Genomic DNA, 11,865 nt, shown 5'->3' with positions numbered 1-11,865 from the left:
TGAGAGAACAAAACCAGCAGCAACAGCGGCAACAAGATTCAGAATCCAAAGGTGAATTTCCAAGGAAAGTCCCCAACAAGGAATAAACTCTGGACCCTTCCCCCAGCACATTTTCTCCACCAGAGGAACCTGGCAGGGCCCTGGACCTTCATTGCTCTGATGGCCAAAGCAGCCATCAGGAGGCTCTGGATTCTCTTCTGCCCTGTCTCAAACCCCTCCTCTGCTGTGCTCTCCACATGATGATGTCACAAAGGCCCTGTGGGTGTTCCTGAGTCTCCCCCTTTTCCAGGGCAGTCAGGATCGGGCCGTGGCACAGGGTGAGCTGTCACAGACAGGAAAAGTTTGATGTCTGGAGACATTTTGGAACACCAGTGTGTGGCTGGGGTGGATCATGCCTTGCTTTTGGTGAGAAAGGGCCCCATCTGTCAAACCCAGCTCCTGAGTGGCCGGGTGACCACAAGTCCCACCTGGGGGGAGGGCCCTTGGTGGCCCAAGGGCTGCAAAGGCAGAGCATGAGGTGGCCCTGCGTCTGACCGTGTCTTCTCTTGGAGTGTTTGTCCCATCCATGCTGGAACCCAGGACCTGTCAACTGTCTTGGTTTAAAAAAGAAATGTCTGCCAAGGAAAGCGGGAACCTTCCTGGAATGGAAAGAAGACCCATGCCGAAAAATTTGTACGATTTCAGAAAATAAAGGGTTTCCAGGAAAAATTGCAGGAAAATGTATAACAACTATTTACGAGAAAATTTTAAGAAGAAACGGTGTAGGAACATCCGAGGACAGCAGGAAACAGGGAACTCTGCAAACCTGAGACACTTACAGAAATATGAGGTTTTATTGCAAGGCTCGTGGGTTAAAAGGGGGTCTGCCTTCAGCCACCAGCCTCGGCTGAAGGGAAGCCTCAAGGAGAGAGAGATATGAGGTAAAAGCAAAAGGCGTGAGAGCAAGGAGTAAGAAGGGAAAAGGGCAAAAGGGCCAAAGAGGGCAAAAAGCAGGGCTGAGGACCCCGTCACCATACATTATATCTTCTTCTCTAATGAATATTCTACTTTACATTAACCAACCGGCGCGAGATACAAAACTTACAAACTTTGCATGCAGCCTAGGAGAACTACTATGTTACCACACTAATCTATTCTAAACTCTAAAGGCTACTTTCTTATCTAATTTTCCCCTTATACCTTGGTAGGGCTACTCCCTGGAGCTCCTTTTTGTCTGTTATCACCCAACCCATCACCAACTAATCGCCGTCTTCCTGCATGCCATGCCTACATCTCAAAGCTAGCTTTCATTTCTATATCCCTCACAGGTTTAATATTTACAGTATTTCTTGTCAGGAAACCATATTTGTAGGCTTTCCCTGTCTCATCTTTCTCAACAAAACGGAACAAACAACACCACAAAAGCAGAACTTTGGCACCCGCTCAGGGCTGGTTTTTCATCTTTGGTGCATTTATGACCACATCCACCAGGGGGTGCTGCCGAGAGCACGCCAGGCCAGCAGGGGGCACTGCAGGGAGCACCCCCGGCCTGCAGGGGGCGCTGCAGGGAGCACCCCCGGCCTGCAGGGGGCGCTGCAGGGAGCACCCCCGGCCTGCAGGAGGCGCTGCAGGGAGCACCCCCGGCCTGCAGGGGGCGCTGCAGGGAGCACGCCTGCCCAGCAGGGGGCGCTGCAGGGAGCTTCCCCGGCCTGCAGGGGGCGCTGCAGGGAGCACCCCCGGCCTGCAGGGGGCGCTGCAGGGAGCACCCCCGGCCTGCAGGGGGCGCCCCGGGGCCAGCTCGAACCCCTCAGGGCCGATGGCGGCCTCGGCCGGGAGGGAGGAGGGGAAATCGCTCCTTTTGCAAACTCGCGGCCACCAATCGGTCCCGGCACCACCGCCGGCAGCGGGCTGAAGCGGCCAAGGCAGCAGGTTGGATCCCAGTGCCGAGCGGCAGCCTAGCAGCGCCCCGGGGCCAGGCACACGCCCTGTGCAACACACGCGACCGCTCTTCCCGATCCTGAATGGAGGGAAGGCAGCACCGACTGCCCGGCCAAGTCTCGGCTCACAACAGCACCTCTTGCGACTTTGCGTCATAGTTCCTGAAAACCCGCAGCCTTTTCCCCTTTTCCTCCTTCAGCCGTGGCACAGCAGCTTTGGGAACGTTGAATTCTCCTGGAATCATGAGGAAAGCAGGTGCTCAGTGCTGCCCCTGCCAGGGCTCCTCAGGGGGCTCCAGCCCACGTTTGGAGTTCCTGCTCTTCCTGGGCCACTGCTGGTCCTGACACAGCAGCCGCAGGGAGACGAGGAGAGGAAGAGGAGGAGAGCAGAGCCACAGCCCCGAGGGCTCTGCAGCTGCAGCTGGAGCACAGGGACAGCCTGGGCTGGAAGCAGTGACTTGAGAGGGCAAAATGGGGCGAAATTGGAGCTGGTTGGGCCAATGTCCCTGGTTCTGCTCTGGGTGCTGCAGGCCCTTAACGAGGTGTTGGAATTAGGGCTGGGGTTCCTAAAGTTCAGCCGTGCTCCTAAACCACCCCCATCCGCAAACACATGGCTCTGCTGCCTCTCCCTGGGATTTTGAGCATTGGACATATTTTGGGGGTCAGATGCCCCCAGCTCAGCCCACAAGGACCTATTTTGGCTTCTGGGAAGGTTTTCTGGTGATTTTTATGGGTGTTGGAGATGATTCAGTGCCTGTGCCAGGTGGCTGGTGTTTCAGGCTGGCCGGCCAGCAAGGCCGAGCTGGAGCAGCGGCTGAGGTGGGAGCGGCTGGAGCAGGTGGCCACGGGAACAGCACCTGGCCGTGCAGGTGGAGCAGGAGTGCCAGGAATTGCTCAGGGTGCTCAGGTGAGGCCCACGGGGCTGGGGCATGGTGGGGCACTGCTTGCCATTCGTGCTGCCCCGAGATTTTGAGACAGAGCAGTGACACCCATCAGCCTCCTAAACCCCATCAGGGCTCGGGCACAGCCTCCCAGCAGGTCCCAGACCAGGCCTTGGGGATGATTTGGGCACTCCTGGGCTTGTTCCCGACAAAGGGCAGCGCTCCGGGAGCAGTTGGCACATCCCGAAGGATCAGCCCGGGGCTGCTGGAGCCCCAGCGCTGCGGGCAAGGACGGCGGGAGGGAGCCGGGCCCCGCTCAGGCGGCGCTGCCCGAGGAACGTCTCCTCCTGCAGGAGCTCGGGAGCCTCTGCCGGTGCCCGCCCTGCGGCTGTCGGGGGGCAGCGGCTGGGAGGGGCCGGGATGGAGGGACCGGGACCCCCGTGGGGAGCCCCGAGGGTGGAGGAACCGAAATGGCCGAGGGGAGACCCCGGCAGGGCGGGGGAGCAGAGACCCTGCGCTGGGCTCTGCGGAAAGGAGGGACCGGCACGGTGGTCCCAGAGCACTGGGAAGGGGCCCGGCTGCCATCGTGCTGCGAGTGCCAGGACTGTCACTGGGTGACTGAACCGAGAGTGACAGCGTGTCCGAAGCCAATGTCGCGATGTGTCGGGACCGGCCGTTGCCAGGGGAATGCCCCCACAGCTTTGGGCACTCGGAATGGGCGGGGCAGGGGCGGGGCAGAGCCTGGTCTATTCCCCGAGGAGGGCAGGGATGGAGCCACTTTGGGAACACCTGCAATCGACACAGGGTCACTTCACACAGCCTCACCATGGCTGCGAGGCAGAGTCCCTGCTCCATATTTCCACACTTTTCCCTTGTCTGGTAGCCGCAGTCAGAACGCCAAATATTCTTTCCAGGCTATTCCACTGAGCTGCAGCTTTCAGATAGGAAGGAGGGTCCTGGTCAGGTTGTTGAGCAGATTGTTATTGTTTTTGCAGAATTTCTGGGGCTCTCTCAATCCCTTGCTGAAAGGGACAAAAGGATCATTTGCTTCATTTCCGGACTGCTGCCCACACAGCTGCCCCTGCAGGAGAGTTTCCGGCCAGCCCTGCTCTGAAAACCATCAAAGGCCCTCGCAGAGCCACTGCTTGGGCTCCCATTGGCTTTTGAGCTTCTTGCAGGGCTCAGCAAACCACAGCCAGGCCTTTTCCTGCCACAGAATTCTCACCTTTGCAGCAGCTCTAAAGCTGCCAGAATCAAAGCCAAAGGGGCGGGGGGACCCTCAGGTCCTGGCTGCCACCTGGGGCTCGGCAGAGCAGGGCTGGGCAGTGCCCATCCCTGTGCACTGGGGCTGGGCCATGGCTGGGCCCCACGCTTGGATGGCCGCGGGCTTCAAGGAGGAGGAGTTGGGGAGCTCCTTCCTGCCTGGGGCTCCATTCCCAACCTGCTCTTGCCAACTCAGATCCTGCAGGGCACAAGTGAGAATGGAGAAGTTTGGAGCAGGTTTTCTCCCAAAACCCTATAAATTGAAAGTGCCCCAAGCCCTCAGGTCTGGAACCACACTGGGGAATAGAGGAAGGATCAGGAGAGAGCAGGGGAAGGCCCCAACAGCTTCAGCCTATCTTGATTTACATGGTCTCAGCCCTGCAGCATCAAATTGGGGCTAAATCAGCCATTTCCATTGAAAAAAAATGCAATTTACACAGTGCTGTGGGGGCAGGGCCAGAAGGGTTCTCGTGTGTTATGGATGCTGGAGGAAGGGTCCGGGGTTTGTTCCTTGTTGGGAGCTTTCCCTGGAAATTGTTTCTTTTGTGAACTTTTGGATTCTGAATCTTGTTTCGGTTGCTGTTGGTTTTGTCCTCTCATTGCTGTTGCAGGAAATTGTTCTCGTCTCAGCCCTTTGGGATCTTTACCATTTGTACCTCCACTGACAGGGAGAGGGGCAGCAGCTCCTGGTTTTAGTGTGTTGGTGGTCAGGATTTTTCCTCGTTTTCTTTCTCTCCAAGAGTTTTCTGCCACTTGTTGCTAAGAGAGAATAAGAGAATAAGAGAATAAGAGAATAAGGACCATCCCTAAGAGACGATGTGAGCTGGCAAGAGCAGGTTGGGAATGGAGCCCCAGGCAGGAAGGAGCTCCCCAACTCCTCCTCCTTGAAGCCCGCGGCCATCCAAGCGTGGGGCCCAGCCATGGCCCAGCCCCAGTGCACAGGGATGGGCACTGCCCAGCCCTGCTCTGCCCAGCCCCAGGTGGCAGCCACGACCTGAGGGTCCCCCCGCCCCCTTGGCTTTGATTCTGGCAGCTTTAGAGCTGCTGCAAAGGTGAGAATTCTGTGGCAGGAAAAGGCCTGGCTGTGGTTTGCTGAGCCCTGCAAGAAGCTCAAAAGCCAATGGGAGCCCAAGCAGTGGCTCTGCGAGGGCCTTTGATGGTTTTCAGAGCAGGGCTGGCCGGAAACTCTCCTGCAGGGGCAGCTGTGTGGACAGCAGTCTGGAAATGAAGCAAATGATCATTTTGTCCCTGACAAAAGCGAGGGGCTGAAAGAGCCCAAGAAGTTCTGCAAGTCCCACACCCTTCTGCTCAACAACATGACCGGGCCCCTCTCTCTTGAACAAAACGTGCACCCCTTTGGAACCTTCCAGAAGGAATATTTGGGTTCAGGATGTGGACACCAGAAGAGAAGGAAAAGTGGAAATATTGAGGAGGGGCTCCACGCACGGACTTGGGGAACAGGGGTGTCCCAGCAGGAGCAGGGAGCGCCCAGACAGGGGAGTTCAGGGCAGGCTGGAGGGCATTTACCAGGGAAGCAGACCCTGAGGGACACACGGCCATTTCCACGGATTCCTGTGTGCTGTTCCAAGGATGCACAGAGTTTCTCCCTTTTTGTCAGGAGAAGCCATGGGAAGTAAACCAAGTTTCAGGGTGGGAAGGAAGAAAAACTGGAAGAGTTCCGAAATATGGGCAAACCAAAGCCTTCCCTATGGGCTGGGTTGCTTCCCAGCAGGCAGGGAACAATCCCATGGACCTGTTGGACACTCAGGGAGATTCCACACTCTGTGTTATCCACAAGTGAACGCTGCTGTGGGATGCACCAATGGGCTCCTAAATTGAACCAAAACGTCTCATTTCTCTGTGATTTGTTTATGTTTTTATTGTGAGGCATTTGTTGGCAGGGCAATGATTAAAAGGATTCTATCAACCAGACCATTTTCTACATTGTCAGTTTGATTTTTGGTGAGTTTTTTTTTTTTTTTATGGGAAAAAAAAAAAAGTGTTTTGGGAAAATATTTTTGCTTTTATTTCACGGTTGTATAATTTTGTCTCAGCCAAATAGTCCTAAAGGAATTCAACCAAATTTAGGCTGGCATTTACCTTCATCAGGGCAAGGTTGTATCAACTGCCCCCTTTAAGTTTGGGCAGCCCAAAGGTCACAGAGCCCCACTGGGGACAGGGAGAATGCTCAGGGCCCCCTCCAGGATGTGCCACCTCTGGGACAGGAATCCTCAAGGATGTGGCACCCCCAGAACGAGGACCCCTCGGGCCAAAACCATGGGACAAGACCCACACATGACCACAGCAGAGGAGCCCTTTTCCCTCAGAGCATGACCCCTCTGGATGTGGTCCCCCAAAACAGAACCCATGTCCTCGCCTCAGCCTCTTCCTTCTTCTGCAGGAAAGAGAAAGTGAAAATCTTTCATCTCCCACAGCCCCCAACCACTGCCTGCACCCCCCACTCCCCTTTGCCCCTTCCTGGGATCTCCCCACCGTTACCTGCTCAGGTGTTCCCTGGGATGGCTGAGTCAGGAAATGGGGGGGATGGGAAAAGCCCAGGGGTGTGTGGGGCACAGACCCAGAGCCTCCACCCTGGGGTGCCCCCCTGGCCATGAGCACACTGTGGGGGCTGTGCTGGGCTCTGAGTCACCCCAAAATCTGAGGCACCCAGGGAAGGAGCTGTGACCCCCGCGCCCACCCAGCCACTCACTGCCCATCCCTGGGACCCCCATTCCCTTGGAAACCTGACCATGGGACCCCCATTGCCTTGGTCTCTCCTCCCTGGGACCCCCATCCCAGGACTCCCATTGCCGAGGAACACCATGGCCTTGATCCCATCCCATGGGCTGCTTCTTCTTCCAAAACCACTCTTCCCCAGGGTCCCCTACTGTTTCCCCCTGGACCCCCAACTGTGGGACCTACATCCCATTACCCAAAATCCCTGGGGATCATGTTCACAAGGACCTCTATCCCTGAATGCCCCCAGACATGGGGACCCCAATTTTCCTGGACCCCCATCCTCCTGGACACCCATCCTTGGTTCCCCACAACCCGTGAGCCCCCACTCCTGGGAACACCATCCCCCACTGAGCCCCCAGACTATCCCGTAATGTCCCCAGCCTGTCCCCTACTGTGTCTCCACCTTTCACCTGCCCTGCCCCCACCAAGGGCCACCTACACATGGGGACGAGGTGTGACCTTTCTTCCTTCCTCTTCATCCGAAGAGCCGCCACCCAGGGGACCGGTGGCCACAGCAGCGAGTGACAGCCAGTCCACATGCCTGGGGACACGGGGATGGCCGGGAAGGTGGCACTGCTCCTGTGGGGTGAGTGCCCCGGGCACGGGCCTGACACCCCGGGGATGGGCCCTGGTGAGGCAGAGACCGGTGGGGAGGGGGCACAGGGGGGCTGCGGGGTGCCCTGAGGTCCCCAATGAAAGCAGTGCCTCTCAATGGGCATGGACCCCAGTGTGACCAGAGCCCTGGGGTGGCTGTGGGGACAGGAACAGGGGAACTGGGATGTGGGGACAGGAAGAAGGGGATAGAGATATGGAGACAAGGATGTGGCAAAAGGAACCTTGGGGCTGGGGCAGCAGTGGGGACATGGGAACAGGGATACAGGGACAGGGACTAGGGCCATGTCCCATGCAGATGGGCTATGGGGACAGGTGCCATTGGAATGGGATCATGGGCACAGGGACATGGGGATGTGGCAGTGGGGACACGAGCAGTAGGGCTGGGTGGAAGTGACCTGTGCAAACATGGGGTGTCCACAGTGTCCCCATGTCCTGCCTTAACCCAGGGTGACCGAGGTGTCCCTTTCCTGAAGACCTCTGTGCTACACCAGTGTTCCCCTTGGGGAAAGTTTGGGGATGGACAGCACACCTCACCCCCAGGTGCTTCTGTCCCTGCAGGGCAACCCCACCCAGCCCCTGTCCCTTCTCCCTTCCAGGCCAGATCTTCAATTTCTCAGGTGAGTCCTCGGGGGATGCCATGTCCCCACCCCAGTGTCCCCAGCCCCACACTGGCCCTGGCAGGCTGGTGTCCCCTGTCACCTGCAGGTGCCCAGACCACCCAGCTCCTGGTGGAGCCCCCGTGGATACCAGCGGTACTGTGGGACCGGGTGACACTGACCTGCCAGGGCTCGGGGACCACCGGTGCCACCACCTGGTACAAGGACGGGCAACGCTGGGGGCAGGACAGACGCGACCGCTTCATTGTCACCGAGGGTGGCACCTACAGGTGTCAGAGACGTGGCAGTGGGCTCAGCCCACCCGTGAGAGTCTTAAATGGTGAGGAGGGGATCTTAAATGCTCACGGTGCCCCCTGATAGGTCTGGGTGGGCTTCACTCCACTGGTGGCCTCACCCCTCTTGTGACAAGAGGCTGTCTCCTGCACTCAGGGACATCCCAGCGCATCCCAGTGGGATGGGACTCTCTGTGGCGACACCTGTGCCACGGGGTTTCTCGATGCATCCCTGGGATCCTTCCACACAATGGAGACTTCGCCCAGATGTGCCCAGTGCCATGGGCACCCACACTGGACATGTCTCGAGCCCCTCATTGTAATGAGACCCTCGTGTCCCACAGACCAGCTGGTGCTGCAGGTGCCAGCACTGACGCTGCTGGAGGGGGACTCGGTTACACTGCGCTGCCGGGCCATGCAGAACAAGACGGTCAGCAGGGTGCGATTTTACCAGGACGAGAAGGATCTGGAGGTGCCCCACATGGGAACCGAACTGTCCTTGTCCCCCCTGGAGCTGCACCACAGCGGCCGCTACCACTGCGAGGGCTCGGTGAGCTTTGGGCTGTCACTGTCAGAACCAGTGACAGTGACAGTGCACGGTGAGCAACGCCATGACTGGATCTCCAATATACTGACACCCCCAAAGCCCCTTCCCAGTGGACTCAGAGTCACAGTCCTCACATCCCCTCTCCTTCCCAGAGCTCTTCACGGTGCCGGTGCTGGAGGGTCCCCCCGAGCCCATCGAGGGGTCCCCCCTCAATCTCAGCTGCCTCAGCACCCCCAGTCCCCTGCGGCCCCAAGCCACCCTCCTGCACCTCTTCTACCGAGACGGGCAGTTGGTGGGGGACCCGCAGGTGTTCCCACATCTCCTGGTTCCCGCCGTGGGGGTCTCCCACTCGGGGAATTACAGCTGCCAGGTGCAGTCCGAGGGGGGGACTGTGCGGAAGAGCAGCGCCTGGCTCCGCGTCACGGTGTGCAGTGAGTACAGGGATGGGCACGGGGAGCCCCCACAGCCCTCCCAGGTCTCCCCTCCTTGCTCAACCCTCTGTGTGTTGCCCTGCTTTCCCTGGTCTCTCCCTGGTTCCTCCTGGCACCTTCCCTGGTGCCTGCATCTCTCATCACATCTGCTCACCCCTTCCCTAGGTGCACCTCTCCCTCTCTGAGGTCCCTCTATTATCCACAGGTCCCACCATCCCTGTCTGGATCCCCAAAACCTTCCCCGTGGTTCCCTTCAACTCTCCATATGTCCCTGCAGTGGATCTCCCACCCTTCCCTGGGGTCCCTTCCAACCCCTTCAAAGCCTCCTCCATCTCTGGGCCCCGTTCTTCCTCCCTGGGATCCCCCCACCCCTCTCTAACCCTTTCTCTCCCTGAGTCCTTCACTGCTCCCTGGTGTCCCCCACTCCTCATCCCATGTCCCCAGTCCCTCCTGTGTTCCCCTTGCAGGGGTCCCACTCTCAGGGGTGTCCCTGTGGGTGCAGCCCCCTGGGGGACAGGTGACACTGGGGGACCACCTGGTGCTGAGCTCTGTGGTGACCATAGGGACAGGTGCCCTGTCCTTCACCTTGGACTGGGGGTCTTGGCCACACTGCTGGGAACGGGCACCCACCTTAAAATGCGGCATGGAGGGGACAAGGACAGCGGCCACAGCAGTGCTGGGCCAGTGATGGGGACAATGCGGCTGAGAGCCCCACACTGAACATCACTGTCCTGGGCAAGCAGGACCCTTGGTCTGAGGGTGATCCAACCCACAGCATCCCCAGTTCCACACATTCCCATTCCTCCTCAAGCCCCCCACACCATCCCCAACCCACCCCAGGTCACAGCCCCCAACACTGGGTGTCACAGACCAGGGGAACTGGGACCGTCTGGCTCCAGGTATCCCCACTCCCAGGACATCCAGGCCACGGATCCCTAATGCCAGCTGTCACATGCCCGCCTCCCCATCAGGTCACATTCACCTTACTGAGCGTGACCCTCCCAGGGGAGTGAGACCCTTGGGATTGGGGTGATGCCCCTGTTGATATGCCTCATCAGGCCCATCACATCCTACCCATGCCATTCCCTGTCCCCCACGAGGTGACAGCCATCACCACCCTGGGACACAGCAGCCCTCATCCCATCCTCATCCCTCACCCCTCACCCCTCACCCATCACATGCCCCCATCCCACAGCACATGATGACCCCACCACCATGGGGTCACTGTCCTGGGTGAAGGAGACCCTCTGTCTCCAGGTGCCACCCCATAGACTCCCTCATTTCCCCATGCCAGGTGCCAGCCCCTCCTCCTAACCTCAGCCCTGTCTGTGTCCCCGCAGTGCCCGTGGCCAGTGCCACCATCACCCCCGGTCCCCTGTCACACCAGGTGCACGCAGGTGACCCCGTGACCCTGCGCTGCCCAGTGCAGGTGGGATCAGCCCCTGTCAACTTCACCTGGCTGCACAACGGCCGGGAGGTGGCCCAGGGTCCCATCCTGGAGCTTGGGGACGTGGATGTGGGACATTCGGGCACCTACCAGTGCGTGGCCACCAACCAGCTGGCACAGGACGGGTACTGTGTGTTCCGGGCACTCAGCCCTGAGGTGGCCCTGAAGGTGACACCAAAGGGACACTGGAACAGAGGTGAGGTAACACAGGGTGATTGGGATTGTAGGACCCCTGGACTGACAGGTGACCCTGACGTGTCCCTTCTGTCCCCAGCAGTGGCCGCAGGGGTTGGCGTGTCTCTCCTGTTCCTGGTCCTGCTCATGGGTGTAGCTGTGGGCTGGCACCGGTGGAACAACAGGGGTGGGTGACAGTGGGGGCAACAGGGGACCTGGGGAGGTGGGAGGCCACCTGGAATGTGGAGGTGATATCAGCACCCACAGCCCCTGACTTGGAGAGTGCTGAGCACTCAGAACCTTTGCTCAGGATCCTCAAGTATTTGGGGTGGTGTTGGAGGGTCTTGCAGGGATGTTGGGAGTTCTCTCAGTAATCCTGAGGGAATCTGGGGGGTCTCCCTCCCTGCCAAGATTGGCTTCTGGGCACTCATGGGGTCCAGAGCACTAGGGTTGTTCAGGGGATCAGGGGGGGCAGCAGGGATGCTCAGGGGTCCTGGGAAAATCTGAGGGTCCAGTGAGGTTTCAGGATTCCTGAGGGGGCCTTGGGGACCCCACAGTTATCCCTCCTCTCTTTCCTTTGCAGATGCCAGGAAGCACCAGGAAAGGTGAGTGGGGGGCTCAAACCACACTGTCCCCTTTCACCCCAACCCCCAAGACCTCCCATTCCTTCCCACACATCCCCTTTATCCCTGCAGGGCCCCCCCAGATCCCCTGGCCCCCCCAGAGGTGGGGGAGGTGCTGTACACCCACGTCGTGAGCACCAAGCAGATGGGGGGTGAGTACAGGGTGGGACACACACACAGGGACACGTCACCCACGAGTGTCACCCCCACCCAGATCCTACAGCCAGTGTCTCTCGCAGTGTCCCCCCGTGCCACCACACTCCAGGTGACCTACGCGGACCTGCGGGGACCCCATGGGCGACAGCGGGAACTCAGTGACATCTATGGGAATGTGCTGTGA

General features: G+C 59.0%; 1 protein-coding gene across 1 annotated transcript; it reads left to right on the top strand.

Annotated features, from left to right (window-relative positions):
* Positions 1-7,336: 7,336 nt before the first annotated feature.
* On the top strand, positions 7,337-11,865 carry LOC136304072 (Fc receptor-like protein 4). Its single transcript, XM_066207741.1, is given in 10 exon segments — positions 7,337-7,385; positions 8,011-8,057; positions 8,059-8,350; positions 8,648-8,902; positions 9,003-9,281; positions 10,622-10,924; positions 11,003-11,089; positions 11,486-11,507; positions 11,598-11,677; positions 11,765-11,865. Coding segments are annotated over 10 exon segments (1,515 nt in total).

The sequence above is a fragment of the Chamaea fasciata genome, unplaced genomic scaffold (assembly GCF_029207755.1).
Source record: "Chamaea fasciata isolate MVZ Bird 193981 ecotype frontalis unplaced genomic scaffold, bChaFas1.0.hap1 SCAF_47, whole genome shotgun sequence".
NCBI classification, from domain to species: Eukaryota; Metazoa; Chordata; class Aves; order Passeriformes; family Sylviidae; genus Chamaea; species Chamaea fasciata.
The sequence above is the reverse complement of the archived record's forward strand: the minus strand, read 5'-3'. Positions and strand labels throughout refer to the sequence as shown.